The sequence below is a fragment of the Eretmochelys imbricata genome, chromosome 6 (assembly GCF_965152235.1).
Source record: "Eretmochelys imbricata isolate rEreImb1 chromosome 6, rEreImb1.hap1, whole genome shotgun sequence".
In the NCBI taxonomy this organism is placed as follows: Eukaryota; Metazoa; Chordata; order Testudines; family Cheloniidae; genus Eretmochelys; species Eretmochelys imbricata.
The window spans coordinates 32,875,601-32,893,253 of NC_135577.1; the positions used below are offsets into that span (position 1 = coordinate 32,875,601).

The 17,653-nt window shown below is 40.9% G+C and overlaps 1 protein-coding gene across 2 annotated transcripts in view; it reads left to right on the forward strand.

Moving 5' to 3' along the window:
• The first annotated feature begins 371 nt into the window (after positions 1-371).
• Positions 372-17,653, forward strand: part of COPB1 (coat protein complex I subunit beta 1) — a 35,263-nt gene continuing 17,981 nt past the window's right edge. The window contains exons 1-7 of one of the 2 annotated variants that reach the window (XM_077818378.1): positions 372-463; positions 7,308-7,458; positions 10,358-10,587; positions 13,121-13,290; positions 14,002-14,116; positions 15,308-15,400; positions 15,978-16,115. In XM_077818378.1, the coding sequence (XP_077674504.1) occupies positions 7,368-7,458; positions 10,358-10,587; positions 13,121-13,290; positions 14,002-14,116; positions 15,308-15,400; positions 15,978-16,115 (837 nt within the window). In that variant the 5' untranslated portion in view covers positions 372-463; positions 7,308-7,367. The remainder of the gene's footprint in view (positions 464-7,307; positions 7,459-10,357; positions 10,588-13,120; positions 13,291-14,001; positions 14,117-15,307; positions 15,401-15,977; positions 16,116-17,653) is intronic. The other variant, XM_077818379.1, reaches the window with a different exon arrangement.

Here is a 17,653-nt window from a genome sequence, read left to right on the forward strand (position 1 = left end):
GCGCCGGGCTGGTCTAAACGCGCGGCCTTTGTCTTCCACGCCGCGGGGGTGAGCTCCAGCCGCCTGCCCGGGGCGTGCCCCGCGCTCTGCCCAGCCCGGCCAAGGACACCCGGGGGGCAGTGACGTGGCTGTCTCGTGGCCACCTGCCAGGGCCAGGACGGCGGCGGCGGCGCGGACGGTCAGGGGTCACCGTCACGCGGCGAGTGAGGGCTGCGCGCGGGGCTGGGGCTAGCCCATTCAAACGCGCCGGCCCCTCCCATCCTGCGCGGGGTGCGCGCGCTGGAGCCCCTTGTTGTGCGCTGCTTCGTACGGAGGAGGCGTGTCCTACTACGGCCGCCGTACTACCGATGTGGTCCGTCACTGTCGCGCGGAGGGGTTCCACGTCAGCCACAGCCGAGCAGCGGGCACAGCCGGGAGGGAGACGGGGCTGGAGGGGGCCTGCCGCGGGCAGCACGGGAGGCAGGTACAGCGCCTAGGGCGGCTGCGGAGTGTGGAGGGCGCGAACTCCTGCGCTGGGCCCGTGTCGCCCTGGGGGCCGCGGCCGGAGACTGGCCCCCGCCCCCATTCCGGAGCCAGCGGCCTCGTCCTGGTCTCGACGGGCACCAGCCTGCCCTGGGCCGCTCCTGCGGCCTCCCGGGCAGTCCGGGCTGGGCTGCGGGGGTGGGAGCCGTTCCCCTGGGCGGGCAGCCGGTCCGGGCCCTGCTCTTGGGGGTCCCCGGGGGTTGCGGTCGCCGTGCAGCCGACGAGTCAGCGGGTAGCGCGGCCCGCTGCGTCGGGACCCCCGGGTTCTCTTTCTCGGTCCGCCACCGATTTGTTTCGTGACCTGTGAGGCAGTCGCGGAGCCATCGGGCCGGGTCTGTGCAGTGCTAGGGAGGCTCCCGGGGAGGTGATGCAGAGAGGTTTAAACTTCAGGCCGCCGCCATGCAATTGGCTTTGACCCTCTGGACTCCTAGTACAGTTAACTGGGGTTTCCCGCGGGTAGGGTGACCAGACAGCAAATGTGAAAAATTGGGACGGGGGCGGGAATAGGAGACTAAAAAGAAAAAGACCCAAAAATCGGGACAGTCCCTATAAAATCGGGACATCTGGTCACCTTACTCGCGGGCGCTGAGGCTGCCTGCCCAAAACTCATTGCAGGGTCGGGGTGTGAGATTGCAGCTTTACTTTATGATTTCTTTTCACCTTTGCTAAAAATTCTCATTCTTTTTGGACTGAAACTTTCTGTGTCAAATAAAATTGTGGAAAGTTTCAACAAAGATCCATTCCACTAATTGATTGTTTTCTTTCTGGGTTCTTAAACCTATGGTTTTTTTGTTATGGTTATTTAGCAGTATTGTTAAATCTATGGAGTCAATGTGAATACAAGGACAATGAAAAGCTATATTTATATATATTAAACCTTTATTTCTATTTACTATTTAAGTTTCTCATTTTGTAGACATATATTTGTATAGCTTTGTGCTGGAGCATTCCCACTGAAGTCAGTGGCAAATGCGTTTGCAGGTTTGCGGCCATGGCTATAGCCGTTCATCTTCTCCTCCCCCCCCCCTTAAAAATTAGGAAAAATGTGAAATAAAAAACATTGAACTTTAAAACTTTGAACTAATTATGTGGCTAATTCTCATCAAGGAATAGTCACTTGGAAAAATGAAAAGAGAACTTTTTGAACTGATGCTGTAAGCAATTATAAATTTGCCTTGCATTCTTGATAGATGTTTTTATCCTGTATCTTCAGAGCAGTGACTTTTAAAATAAGTGAAGTTGCTGAAAAACACAGTTATACAGCTCTATAGTTTTAGGGCAGGGGTTCCCAAAGTTGGTTCGCAGCTTGTTCAGGGTAAGCCCCTGGCGGGCCGCGAGACACTTTGTTAACCTGAGTGTCCGCAGGTACGGCCGCTCCCAGTGGCCGCGGTTCGCCGTTCCCGGCCAATGGGAGCTGCGGGAAGTGGTGTGGGCTGGGCCACTGCTTCCTGCAGCTCCCATTGGCCGGGAATGGCGAACCGCAGCCACTGGGAGCGGCCGTACCTGCGGACGCTCAGGTTAATAAAGCGTCTCGTGGCCCGCCAGGGGCTTACCCTGAACAAGCCGTGAACCAAGTTTGGGAGCCCCTGGTTTAGGGCAATGGTTCTCAACCAGGGGTGTGTGTATCCCTGGGGGGTATGCAGAGGTCTTCCAGGGTGGGTACATCAACTCATGAGGTATTTGCCTAGTTTTACAACAGGCTACATAAAAAGCACTAGCAAAATCAGTACAAACTAAAATTTCATACTGACAATGACTTGTTTATACTGTTCTGTATATTATACACAAAAATATAAGTATAATATTTATATTCCAATAGGTTTATTTTATAATTACATGGTAAAAATGAAGAAGTAAGCAATTTTTTAGTAATAGTGCTCTGTGACACTTGTATTTTTATGTCTGATTTTGTGAGCAAGTGGTTTTAAGTGAGTGAAACTTGGGGGTACACAAGACAAATCAGACTCCTGAAAGAGGTGCAGTAGTCTGGAAAGGTTGGGAGCCCCTAGTTTAGGGTATGTAGTGTAGAGTTGTAGTTAACAGATTTGTGCAAAAGAGAATTGCACAGCTCCATAGTATGCAGCTTTGTTCTCAGTTTAAAAATAAAAGTTAAATGCAAAAATCTGTGTTCATGAAATGTTAACACTGAAAACCTAAAATGAATAAAATCAAAAAGTGCAACGATTATGATTCTTACACTCAACTCTTAAGAATTTTCAGCACTTGTGAAATGTTTTATATTGGCAAAGTGTTTTATGTACACTGATCAACAATACCTGATTATACCTTCCATGAAGCCTCACATGATTCTCAAGACATTTACAGGCTTGTAACTGGTGTGAGCAGAGTCATTGTAGAGACCACGTAGAAGTTATAAGCACTGCCTGCATATTTTGTGGAGCTTATGATGACCATGAGCACCATGTTTCAAATTTCTCAAAATGAGTAAGTTCCAGCAGGTGAACTCAGTGGGTGTACAGGGTCACACGGACAGTTGGCATTAATGTAGTCCATTATTATAGTTCTGATGTAGCTTTAACTTGTTAACAGACCTTCAGACTTAATGCATTATGGAACCTAGTGCTCCAAATAGGAACTACCAAAGAAGGCTCCCTTTCTCTTATTACTAAATGCTTACATAACAGTGGGAGCTCTGACAGAGCTTAGCAAATTTGGCACGCTGAAGTTCTGGAGGAATGCTCATATTAGTAGGTTGTTTTTTTTTAACGAGTAGTTGAATTTGATCAGTTTAAACAAGTTTTAAATCTGTATCTTCGTACTTTTCTTTATATGTGATGGGAAAGACCTAGTCAAGGGCCAAAAAGTCAGGCAATCACCATCACCCACACCTTGCCATCACCCACACGCAGATATTCCTAAAGTTTATCCTAAAGAGTTTCAACTTGTCACCAGGGTCAGAAAGAGATTCTTCTCTCTCTCTCTTCCTTCCTCCCCCCCCCCCATGTATTATGGAAGAGGTTTGTTTTGTTTTTTTTAAATCGTCTTGTGAAGCATCAGGAGGTGGCCATGTCTGGAGAGGGGACGTTGGGGGTGGGGGTCGTCCAGGGTTCTGCATAACATCGAGCATCCTCTCAGGTGCTTGGCTGGCTGGTTCGGGCTCGCGTGCTCAGGATCTAACTGATCACCAGATGTGGGAGCAGGAGGGAATTTCCCCCCAAGTCACATTGGCAGTGACATTGGGATTTTTGCCTTCCTCTGCAGCATATGGGTGCAGCTCGCTTGCTAGGACTATCTGGGTATATCTCAACAGTTTCCCTGCCAATAGAACATAAGAATGGCCATACTGGGTCAGACCAATGGTCCATCTAGCCCAGTATTCTGTCTTCTGACACTGGCCAATGCCAGGTGCTTCAGAGGGAATGAACGGAACAGGTAATCATCAAGTGATTCATCCCCTGTTGCCCATTCCCAGCTTCTGGCAAACAGAGGCTAGGGGCACTTCAGAGCATAGTTTTGTATCCCTGCTCATCTTGGCTAATAGTCATTGGTAGACCTATTCTCCATGAATTTATCTAGTTCTTTTTTGAACCCTGTTACAGTCTTGGCCTTCACAACATCCTCTGTCAAAGAGTTCCAAAGGTTGATTGTGCGTTGTGTGAAGAAATACTTTCCTTTTGTTTGTTTTAAACCTGCTGCCTATTAATTTAATTTGGTGATCCCTAGTTCTTGTGTGATGATGAGGAGTGAATAACACCAAGCTGAAAAGTCCCAATCTTATTAATCTCTACTCATATGGAAGCTGTTCCACACCCCTAATCATTTTTGTTGCCCTTTTCTGTACCTTTTCCAATTCCAAAATGTCTTTTTTTGAGATGAAGTGACGAGATTTGCATTCAGTATTCAAGAAGTGGGTGTACCATGGATTTATATAGAGACAATATGATATTTTCTGTCTTATTATCTGTCCCTTTCTTAATGATTCCCAACATTCTGTTAGCTTTTTTTGACTGCCGCTGTACATTGAGTGGATGTTTTCAGAGAACTATCCACAATGACTCCAAGATCTCTTTCTTGAGGGGTAACAGCTAATTTAGACCCCCACCATTGTATATGTATAGTTGGGATTATGTTTTCCAGTGTGCATTACTTTTAGTTTATCAGCATTGAATTTTGTGTGCCATTTTGTTGCTCAGTCACCCAGTTTTGAGAGATCTCTTTGTAGTTAAATTCAAAGCAGACTATCCTTAGCAGTTTTGTATCATCTGCAAATTTTGCCACCTCCATTGTTTACCCCTTTTTCCAGATCATTTATGAATATGTTGAATAGTACTGATGCGAGGACAGATCCCTGGGGGACACCACTATTTATGTGTGTCTATTCTGAAAAATGACTATTTTTTCCTGCCATTTGTTTCCTATCTTTAAACTGGTTACGGATCCATGAGAGTTCCTTCCCTTTTATTTCATGACAGCTTACTTTGCTTCAGAGCCTTTGGTGAGGGACTTTGTCAAAGGCTTTCTGAAAATCTAAGTAAACTATATCCCCTGGATCACACTTGTCCACATGCTTGTTGACCCCCTCAAATAATTCTAGTTTGATGAGGCATAATTTCCCTTTACAAAAATTATGTTGACTCTTCCCCAACAAATTGTGTTCATCTATGTGTCTGATAATTCTGTTCTTCACTATAATTTCAACCAGTTTGCCTGGTACAGAAGTTAGACTTACCAGCCTGTAACTGCCAGGATCATCTCAGGAGCCTTTTTTAAAAAATGGCATCACATTAGCTATCCTCAAGTCATCTGGTACAGAAGATGATTTGAATGATAAGTTACATATCACAGTTGGTAGTTCTGCAATTTTGAGTTCCTTCAGAACTCTTGGGTGAATACCATCTGGTCCTGGTGACTTATTCTGTTTAATTTACCAATTTGTTCCAAAACCACCTCTAATGACACCTCAGTCTGGGACAGTTCCTCAGATTTGTCATCTAAAAAGAGTGGCTCGGGTTTGGGAATCTCCCTCACCTACTCAGTCATGAAGACCTATGCAAAAAATTCATTAAGTTTCTTGCAGTGGCCTTATTTTCCTTGAGTGCTCCTTGGTCCCTCCTATTTTCTGACTGTGGCACATAATATAGTCTAGTCACCTATGGGCTGTAATACTTTGATTTCATTTCAGTTGCTGGATTAGTGTGCGGGGTGCTTGTTAGTATTGGTGGCCTGTGCTATAGGAAGTCAGACTAAATGATCCTTCTGCCCTTAAACTCTGACTCGTTCGCACACGTTTTCACATATTTATAACTTCCTGATACATTATGCTTTGGGGCTCAAATGATCAAGTTTACTACTCTGTTAGTGGCTAAAAATCTCATACTGTATAGCATGCTTAATAAATATTAAAATAGACAGTCACAAAACTCCATAGTAAAGGGTATATTTCAATTTCCATTTTGAGACCAATTCTGAACTACTTGCATACAACTTCCAGAAAAAAAAGCTACTTTTCTGCATAAATTTGTCATGGGTAATCTCTACCCAGAGAATTCTTAAGTTTGAAATTAATTGAACAGATGGTTACAAAATATTGGAAAAGTGACAGTTTTCATTTAAAAAGAATCTCTTAATTAAAACATTACTATGTAAAGCTTCAAACTTGTTTTATGTATGAGTTCTTAATAAGAACGAGTGAAAAGGACTTTTCTTACACCAAAAATGCTCAGTTATTACAGGGTGATCTCCAATATGTGTTCTGATTTTTGTGAAAGGCCTAACAAACATTACAAGTTTCACTCTCCTAATTTAAGGTTATAGCTTCACAGGATAGTTAGCTTCTCTCAAGTTAGCTTAGCCCAAGTGAGAGCTTCATATTGCAAAGCAATTCATATTTGGAGGCTGTTCCAGAACTTCATCCCTCTGATGGTTAGAAGCCTTCTAATTTCCAGCCTGGATTTGTTCATGGCCAGTTTATATGAATATTCTTGTGCCAACATTTTTCATTTAACTTAAATAGCTTTTTACTCTCCCTGGTATTTACCTGTCTAATGTATTTATAGAGAGCAATCATACACCTTTCAGCCGCCTTTTTGCTAGAGTAAACAAGACTGGCTCTTCTTTCCAGTGATCACAGAAGTGTGGGACTGGAAGATACCTCAACAGATCATTTAGTCCAGTCCGCTGCACTCATTGCAAGAGTACATAATAACTAGACCATTCCTGACAGGTGTTTGTTTAACCTGTTCTTAAAAGCCTCCAATGACGGAGATTCCATAACTGCCCTCAGCAGTTTGTTCCAGTTTAAATTAAATTAACTTGTTTCAGTAGTTCTTCTTTACACTTGTTTCAGTTTAAATGAATCTTTAAAGGGTTAAAGGAAATTGTTTTGTAATTTTAGTTATAGTATTTGTTACTATTTTATTTACGATTATACTTTGCTCTTACAGCAGTCTTCATTCATAGATCTGAAAGTGTTTTGCATCTTCATACTCAATCCACTAGACCCTAGCTGTCCCTATAAAACTTGTTCATTAATATCTAAGTAGTTCACATGTTCATTAGAATTTTGCATATTACTTTTTCTTTGGGGATTTTGCATACTTATTTTAACATTTTAATACACTATTAATAAGAACATTTATAAAGTGAAAGGAGATCTAACTCTTCGGGGAGAGGTTTTGAATAATGTAGTTTAGAAGTCCTTTAAATCCAAATTTTTAGAGAAATTGAGTATTTAATATTTTTGTGGAAATTGCAATAGCATACTTTTGTGCTGTTTGTTATGCAGTTATTAACAAGTTCCATTAATTTCATTTTGTTTTTTCTAGAGTGCCTGATATTTGTCGGAAGTAGTTCTTCTATTAAGAAAGTATTTGTGACCAAGAACAATGACAGCTGCAGAGAATGTATGTTATACGTTGATTAATGTTCCAATGGATTCAGAACCACCATCTGAAATCAGCTTAAAAAATGACCTAGGCAAGTAATGTACTTTATGGCTAACAGGCTATTCAGTTTTACTTGAATTAACACTTGTTTTTCTTTCTCATTATATGATAACCTTTAATGTAATACTTACTGTAAAATATAAAACCAATCTCTCTTAAACTAATTGCTTTTATAATTATTTTAAAAAGTACATAACTGTAATATTATGTTTAAATAAACTTAATTTGGTAATTGAAAAATTTAACCTTTATCCATAACTTAACATTACTATTCTAAGTCCAGTAAAAAGGTAGTCAGGATACAGACCTGTACTTAAGCATGGGAGTTCAGTGGGACTACTCACTCACTTAAATACTTTGCTGAATTGAGGCCCTAGTTGGTGAATATAGGATCTAAAGCACCTATCAGAATATGCCTTACAATTTAAAAGCAAGAAATCTTGGGACAAAGTTATCATTCTGTTTTATGACTTGAATACTTCTCAAGTATCCTAAGACCTGTTTGAGGATGGGAAATAGAGAGAGGTTACTTCATGGTAAAGCCTTCGTTTTGGCCACTCAAATAAAAATTCAATCCACTAAGTAAACTGTCTCCTATGCATAAAAAGGTAAAACGTAATACCTTTCTGTATTTCATGTATGTAGAAAGATAGTACTTCCTATTGAGGTCAGTGAGAGTCAAAGTAGTCCTACAATGCAGATTTCAAGGAGAGTTCCTGTTTGCAAGTTCTGTTCTACCACATAACATGTTGGAATACTTCAACCAGTTTGAAAGCAGAGAAAGGAAAGAGTAGAATACCTCCAAAAACCACTTGAAATAATTAACATTTCCAAAGCCAGTAGAACTCCAATAACCATTTCCTCCCCATAATTCAAGAGTACCTACATTAGTATGTGTTGGGTCAGAAGTCTGTCCGTTGCAAAATAAATGTCTGATGGCCCTAGCAATCTCTGCTAATTAAATACTGATGTATACAGCAATCTGTGAATTTAGGTTTGCTGGATTAATGTTAGATTTTGAAACTTGAGGGAATATTTCCTCTGTTTACAGTGTTTTGGTAGTAACTGTCCACTAATGACCTGTCATTTATATAGATCCTATCTTGATTGTATCTGAGCAAGTCTGTCTTTTTGTGTCTGTTAACTCTCTCTCTCTTTTCCTATATATGGAAATACATGTTTGTGCTCAGGTAGATTTAATAAGGAATGCACTGACCGACTGGAGTTCTTAAGTTTTTGCTGCTTTGTAGTTCAGTACATATTGCCAGTACTAGTGCATTCTTACTAACTCAGAGGTTACTCCTGAGGGCATTCTGCCCCCCAAAATTAAAAATTATGCACACAATAGTTTAAAATTCTGCAAATTTTATTTGCTAAACAAACGTGGATGCTCCAGCATGATGTTGTGGAACACAGGCTACTGGCTGCACAGAGGTGGGAAATCACTGTGCAGCTCCCCCATCCCTGGGACATGGACTCAGCGATGAGGCTGCACTCAACCCTGACACAGCGCAAGGACTGGGCTTGCCCCAGAAATACCCCTTGGCCCTGCCTCTCTGTGCCAGGCACACTACGTGTGGGCAGGCAGTCTCAACAAGGCAGGATCCAAGGGTCGAGGAGTTTAGTGTTGGGGGGAATCCAGGTGTGGGTTGAGAGGGTTCTATGTGAGGCAGTCTGGGTGTGGGTGGCTCAGTGGGGGATCTCGATGCACAGGGGCTTGTTTAGGGGTTCTGGGTGCAACAGTAATGGGACTCTGCAGGAGGGGTCCAGGTGAGGCTTGGGGTGGGGAGGTCTGGGCGTAGCGAGGTAGTCTTGGTGTGGGAGGCTCAGTGGGAGGTCCAGATGCTGGGGGGAGTAGGGCTCAGTGGGATGGGGATCCAGGTGCAACTCTTTGGGGCTCAGTGGGGTGGGGATCTGGGTGCAGGTGGCTCGTCAGAGTGGTCTAGGTGCAGGGGAAGTGAGACTCATGGGGGGGTTCTGATTGCGGGGTATGTGGCTTGGCAGGAGGGTCTGGATGAGGGGATATGGATGCACGGGGGATGGAGCAGCAGCTCCCTGTAGAGGGATCCCTCCCCATGCACCTGAGGAGTGATAGGCGCAGGAAGCGGGGGGAGGGGCAGTTTGCAGAGCTTCTGGCAGCTGGGGGAGAAATCTGAGGGTGGGTCTGACCCAGCCCCAGATGTCGTGCAGGGGAAGAGGAAGTCCCATCCTCCCCTGCCCAGCCGGGACTAGCAGCTGAGCCTGGTGCAGGGTAGGAGCCACCAGCCTAGTCTTTCCCAGTCCTGCCCCTCTGCCCCACAGTGATTTAAGTCTCTGCTGGCTGCCCTCAGCACCCAAAACATACTGCTGGGGAGGATTGCTTGACCATTCTTGTGGCTTCCCTTTGCTTCCCCATCAAAGTCATTTTTTTGTGAGGAAGCAAAGAAGTCTGCAGGGGACATAAATTCTGTGCATACGCAGTGGTGCAGAATTCCCCCAGAAGTAATTGGTGCCTATGCAAGAATGACTGCAACACCATAATGCTTTGTGATTTCCTGGTGTGAATATGGTCTGTCAGTAATGAAATTCCCTTCATTAGAGCTGTGTAGTGGAATTAACTGAGCTTCATTGGATGCTAAATTACAGCTGTATTTATTAAACCTCCCATGCTCGTTTTTTATTCTCTTAAATTTAGGAGTATGAATTCATTAGCGTACTCTTTAGCACAGTCTGGTCCTGGTCTTTGACTAGGACTCCTAGATGCTATGGTAATACAAAAAAAATAATAATGTGGTGGTGTCCTGAGGGGCAAGGTTTATATTTGCTGGAGATCAATATTTCTGTTAGATTGTTTTAACAAGCCTTGATTATTTAAGTAATTCTGGGAGCGCCTGTTACTTTGTCACTTTCTGTAATTGCTGTGCTTTTGAACTCCTCCTTCCCTCTACCAGAAAAAGGAGATGTAAAGTCCAAAACAGAGGCCTTGAAGAAAGTAATTATCATGATCCTGAATGGTGAAAAACTACCTGGACTTCTGATGACTATTATTCGTTTTGTACTGCCTCTTCAAGATCATACCATCAAAAAACTGCTGTTAGTCTTTTGGGAGATAGTTCCGAAGACCACTCCGGATGGCAAACTGTTGCAAGAAATGATCCTTGTATGTGATGCCTATAGAAAGGTAAACATATTTGTTTATTCTGTGTTTTTATGCCCTATCACCCTTGTATCTGATCGATCTCTACATAAAGCATATCCAGGTAATATAATATTTTGATCCAAATGAGTAGATGCACTGCATTCTTTTCCTCAGTGACCTAACTACTCTAACTTAATGGGTCAGAGTTGAGGAATTGCCAGCCGGAAGATCTGTTGCCAAGAAAATACAAACACTTTCAATTATGCCTAAACAAAGATGTGCACTGTCTGCTTTCCAGCAGGAGTGGAGCTGAGTGGTGAGGACCAACCCTGTTACCTTTTCCTGTGATATCTTCTCTGGGGATTAACAGTGTTGATGCAATTGTTATCAGGGAGTATAAAAGGGATAAGTTATCTTTGAAATAACTCTATCCTATGCTATTTAGGACTTCACAGATGGTAACCAGCACCTTCAGTTATACCTGGACATGAAATTGCAGCACACATGTCCATGTGTAATACGTAGTTATCAATTTGTCTTACCTTCTAAAAGATGGCATATGTGTCTGGTCTAGCTGGAGCATTCAGGTAGCCCTGGATAGAGTTAGTTGTTTTTGTGTAGTTAAGTGCTAAAGGCATGGACTGTTGTGGCATGCTCTGCATCTGAGACAAAAGGTTGTAATTTCTTGGCCAGTTGCAGATAAAAGTTGATGTTTCTGGCCATTGCTGATATCTTTTGTCTTATGTAGTGTTGTTGTAGCCATGCTGGTCTCAGGGTTTTAGAGAGACAAGGTGGGTGAGGTAATATCTTTCATTGGACCAGCTTCTGTTGGTGAGAGAGACAAGTTTTCGAGCTTACAGAGACCTGAAGAACTTTATGTAAGCTCAAAAGCTTCACTCTCTCACCAACAGAAGTTGGTCCAATAAAAGATGTTACCTCACTCACCTTGTGTCTCTAATATCCTTTGTATTAATCAGATCTAGCCTGTGAGCTAGTTTTTGTCCACTCACTGGAAGTTCCAGGAAATAGCTCTGTTGAGATAATTGAAAAAGAGGCATACACCTGATCATCATAGTGGTTTTAATGTTTCCCTCTGTGGCTTGAGAAACACTGAATAAAAGAGTCCTCAATTTTGCACCCTGTGGGATTCCATTGGTGAGAAACAATGAGAAAATACTGATTAGTGTGACAGACAGTGGTTTCAGCACATTAGTTGCCCAATGTCAAATGTCAAAACATTTTTATAGACATTGCAAAAAAGTTTTAAGAAGGGATTAGAAAGAAGGCAAGGCATTATGGGGGACTCCTCCCATACAAAGTGGGAGCATGAGAGAAAGCATGAAAGTTTACAGAAATGTAATGAGCGGACAGTGAAGGCTGGCATCATCGGCAGAGCAGAAGTGGGATGCCATCTCAAGATCAGTGGCATAGGTCTAATAGAATCAACCTGTATTTCTGACCTTTATCCATCTTTTTGAGGAGACTGACTGCTGACATCACTAGATTCTGTGGCATGTCCAGGTTTGAGACCCAACTGAATATGGTCCAAAAAGGAGGATATTGGATGCTGCTAGATTTTGGCATTCTGTCACCTATCCTTCAGAAAGAGTTCAGAAATTGGCAAGTTTGTTTGAGCGGGGACCAGATCCTCCTGTGTTTAAGGGTGGTCACAACTTGCCTTCCCTCAAGGAGACATTATTTATAGCTATCAATAAAGAGCACAAACATTTTACACTTGGAGGGTCATAACTTCAGCTTGCTGAATGAGCATTTCTCTTCCAGTGCATTTGAAATTTACTGTTCTGAAACTGTTGGAAGAGACTGCCCATTCATTCTTTTTTTGCACTGATGTTACTGCTTTGGTGCCACTGAGACTGTCCTGAATCTGATTAACATTATCCTTGAAAAATGGTGAGAGAACTTCACTATCAGAAACATTTGACTTTGAGATCTAGTTGACAGTCTGGAGTAATACAATGGCATTGCTAGACCACACTCTTTCCAATGAAATCTTCAAATTATGAAAATATGGATAGTCAGTTACTTTTCCTAGTCTTTTTTTTAATTGCCATTTTCAACTCAGAATAATGTAGTAATGTAGTGAATCATTCAGCATGGTTGCCACTGGGTCTGAAACACTTTAGGAATTTGCTTGTTTTTGTTGATAAGGAAAAATAACTATATTGGAACCCTACAAGTAGCAGTAAAAGCTTAAAAACTTGAGCCCAAGTAGTGTAGCAATGCCACCGAGGCGTCTGGGTGTTTACCATGTATAACAAGTAGTACCAAACCTGACTTCAGCTGTCTTTATGTTTTGGTTTTGGACATACAGATTTCCCTTATTCCACTTTCTCCACTGAAGAGAGAAAGATCTGTTATCTCATATGTGGCAATGGTTCTAAATCCATATATAGGGTGTAAAATAAAATAATCTCTCCTATATCTCAATAGCTGCTAGTTTAATTACAAAGTTGAGAGTTTATCAGTCATTTTAGCTCTAGTTCAGAGGAGAAATTGTAAAATGGTAAAACTTGGTATTTCAGCAAACACAAATACTTTATTTTTCTTGTTTTAGGATCTTCAGCACCCCAATGAATTTATCCGGGGTTCTACTCTTCGTTTTCTTTGCAAGCTGAAAGAAGCAGAATTACTGGAACCTTTGATGCCAGCTATTCGTGCATGTTTAGAACATCGTCACAGCTATGTGCGCAGAAATGCAGTCCTGGCAATCTACACAATTTACAGGTAAAAACTGTGAATTATTTAAACCTTTGGACCCAAGAGGCCCAGGCTAATGTCAGTGGCTTTCACCTGGAAAGTCCTGATAGAAAAGGAGGCTAATATGAGATTCATTGGAATTTTATTTTTGATCCTGCTTAATTCAGTAGGCTTAGAATATATAGTACCTTTTACCACTACAGCTTTGTCAAATATAACTAAGGCCCTGATCCTGCAAGCCACTTTGAGTGGGCAAACCTCTGCACCTGCCCAGAGCTCCACTGAAATCCGCTTAGTTTAGGTTGTTGGGAATGAAGATTGTACAGCTGCTGTGAATACATAGAAAGTGGGACAACTTTCGGCTAATTTTATTTTTATTTTTTTTAAATTAAGTAGTACAACCTTATGATTTAGTTATATATGCAGTAGCAGTAATGTGAAAGTTGTTCTCAAATGAAAACTGTATTTGTGTGATACAAATAAACTAAAATTAAACCAAAACCATTGAGGGAGGGAGGTCTTAGTTACCAGAGTAACAAGCAATAATTCAATAAATATGAATGAATGGATGTAAGGAATATACACACTTTTTAACATAAGTGCACAAAGGATTTTGAACAAAAAAATACAGATCCTTCACATTTTAAACATTTATGTAGAACACATGCAGTTAAGTATTTAGCTATATCACTCTGTTTACCTTTCTTACATTTTTCCCCCAAAATGTTTTTTTAAAAGAAACTTTGAACATCTTATACCTGATGCTCCTGAATTGATCCATGATTTCCTGGTGAATGAGAAAGATGCAAGCTGCAAAAGAAATGCATTTATGATGCTAATTCATGCAGATCAGGTAAAATTGGTTGTCTTAATTCTCTCATGGTTCTGATATTTTCCTTAAGATTATTTTTGAACATCTAGTTAATGACTGACTAACCTGTTGTTTGATTTGTTAGTGGTGTAAATTTCAATTTTCACTTTTGCATAAAATAGGTGCAATTTAGTTAACCATGACAATTATAAACTAGAACTGAAATATTTTTAAAGGTTTCATTGGTAATAAAAAATACATGGTACAGAAATTTGAGGTAGGAAAGCTCTCAGGTCATGCCAAAGAATACATTTTTGAGAGGTACTGTATGCTTCGTTTCCCTGGTTATACCTTGGCTGTTTAACTTGGGGCAGAGGTAGCTGAATGTTCTATTTTGACTGAAGATAGGTTCCTGTATATCATTTACTGGTTGCTTATTCAGAATATGAATTTATACTGGCTTCCAACATTATTTTTGCAGAAACAGCTTAATAAGTAAAGCATTAAAGTTTCCCTGGCTTCTGCAGTTCTGTCCATCTCTGTCTTGCTGGGGATTTTCAGGGTTTTTAAGAGTGTGAAATCTCTAAACATAGAGCTAATGGAGCTATTTGTAAACGATTTGATATGGCAGATGTTTTAATACAACAAATATGCCTCTCTGCCTCCCTTATTTAAAGACCGTTCATAGATTTGGGAAGTATTTGGAAATGTTGAAGAAGAAGAAGGTAAGTGAGGCCTTAACACCTTTCTGTTTTCAAACGGTGCAGTCCCCTTAAGTGGAAGGGAGATACACTGGCACTGAGAGGCATAATCATTTTTAGCCATATGAAGATTTGCCACATTACCTACCATTTTGTAACGTATATTAGCTATTTATTTCTCAAATGACATTTTCAATCTTGGCTCAGAAGCCTTTTGCCTCATTTGCTCAAAAATTGAAATATTTGTTATGCAGCAATAATGTTTTGGTTATAAGGGGTTTTGACCTATTTGCTTGGTTGGCGGCAAATAATTGTGTGAAGATAATGCTCTTTAGGGCCTAAATAAATTCATTATTTTGTAATTTTATTTTTGTATATTGTTTTATGGGCTGTTCTAAAAGAGTAAGTTGAATGTAGCAGAAGGAATAATCTGTGCTTTTTATTTTTATATTGTGATCATTTTGTTAAGTTTTAATACAGATTCTAGTCTTTCAAGTAATCTGAATGGTTTGTTTTTATTTTATTTCCATAGGATCGAGCTTTGGATTATTTGAGTACCTGCATAGACCAAGTCCAGACATTTGGTGACATTCTTCAGCTGGTTATTGTTGAACTAATTTACAAGGTATGGGGAAATGACTGCAGTCATTTAAACAAATGTGTGTTTTCACTCTATTTTGAAAAAATACAGTTCAGAAAGGTTGGCTGGATAGTGAGATGTTTCATAACTAGAAATCTAGTCTTAAATGAGCAGCTAGTCCATTTGGGAATGATGACTCATTGTTTAGCTGAACTGGATATAATTTCTCTTAAAAGCAATGGACTGGTCAAGCTTAGAAGGTGCAAGCTAATGCAATGAAATTTGCACACATCTGATTTGCTTTAACCTGGACTGGGAATAAGTATGTTTTTGTTTTCTGTGTTTTTCCCTCTTTTATTTATGGAGTACCCCATACGACTAGCTAGTGCAGGACATTCTTTACAAGTTGAGATTTTAAGAGGTGTATAATACTCTCTTACTTCATATTGCCTGGTTCCAATCAACCTAGACTGAGGGGCTCTTATCCTCAAACAAGGTCATTCCTGCTTTTCACTGCCTCCTGCAGTGAGGCAATTAAGGAGATAAACTAGAGTTCTTGTATTTTTAAAATAGCTTTTTATTTTTCTTCAGTATGCTTTCTGTCTATGGTTTTCTCATCTAGGTCTGCCATGCTAATCCATCAGAAAGAGCTCGATTTATACGCTGTATTTACAACTTATTGCAATCATCTAGTCCTGCAGTAAAATATGAAGCAGCAGGAACACTAGTTACACTCTCCAGTGCACCAACAGCAATCAAGGTATTGCAGTGATTTATGATGTTTAAGAATGCTTTAATAACTTCTCTACATTACACTGGGTTAGCATACATTACAGTTTAACATGTGTAATGTCTGAAAGATTGACTTTCTTTGTCGCATGACTGTTTTGCCACTAGACAAATGACTCAACCATCTTGTGACTATCTCCCTTTTCAATGGTTGGCTAAAGTGAGCCTCTGGATGTCACTGGCCAGTAGGAAACGAGTTGGTGGTCTCTATCCAATTGTCAGTGGACAGATGTAAACATTACACAAACCACCTCCACAGTTGATACTAACTTGCAATCTTCTTGGCACTCTTAGCAATGAAGCCAAATGCTGAATAGTTACAGAGACTAAATTACGCTCTCATCCATAGTTGTGGTCCTTTTAGGTCAGGACTGAAGTCTGTTAATGGGACAGGGAAGGTTTGAGCAATCTTATGCTGTTGCTTGCTTTTCTGAGCCCATTTTGTGGGTAAACAGAAGTCTGTGATGTAAAGGGCAGTCAGCCTGACACTATATAGTATCAAAAAATAAAAAAACTCTACTTTGAATGGTACCTTACAGTATGTGCTAACTACTTGTGCTAAACAATTTGTTCCACCTTGCATTTTGCTGTGACCCTAGGCATACCTTTCCCAGAGCTGAAGAAGAGCTCTGTGTGGCTTGAAAGCATATCTCTCTCACAAACAGAAGTTGGTCCAATAAAAGATATTACCCCTCCAACCTTGTCACTCTACTATAGTTTCAAAGTCAAGTGAAGTATTCATTCTTTTATGTTCTTGCTGCAGTGCAGTCACTTTTGCTAAATGAGATATGATAGTTAGAATCCGTGTAATTAAAACCATACTTAAAACAGCAACAACTATTAGCATATCTGGTTTGGTTTTAGTCTATTGTGGAGACCCAAATTTTGTAGAAATCAATGGGAGTCTTTCTGTTCATTTCATTGAGCTTTGGATCAGGTCTGTGTACTATAAGCTGTCATCAGCATGATTTTTTTTTTAAATTTGTTGTTTAATTTTTGTCATGAACTTGCAGAACATGTTAGGATATCCTAATGGTATGATTTTTATGTGAGTGTTCTGTATCTACACAAGTAGCTTCTTTGAAGTAGGCCAGCCTGTGTAGGTATGGGTTACTCATTTGAGTAAAGCTTGCAAGATTGGCTCCTTAATGTGCAGCTGAACACATTATATATTTTGTTTATTTGATCTTTTTTGGAAGAGGGAACTGTAGAAACAGACCCTATCTTTAGCCTGTAAAATTTGTGGTGTGAGTATAAATCATGTGTTATGGCTGGTGAGATTTCCTTTGGAGCTGGAAGAACAAAACTAATTTAGATGAGCTTTCTACCTCACCATTGCCTTTGCAACTTTCTGAAGTTGGATGCTAGTGTAAAAAAAATTCTGGGTATTTCTGGCCAGCGTCTCTGCTCAATAGGTAAAACTGCCTTGTAGCAAACAAAAGGCTACCAGTAATGTGTCATCAGGCGAGACCTAAATTGGAAAACGGTTCCAGCAGTGAAATCCTAGAA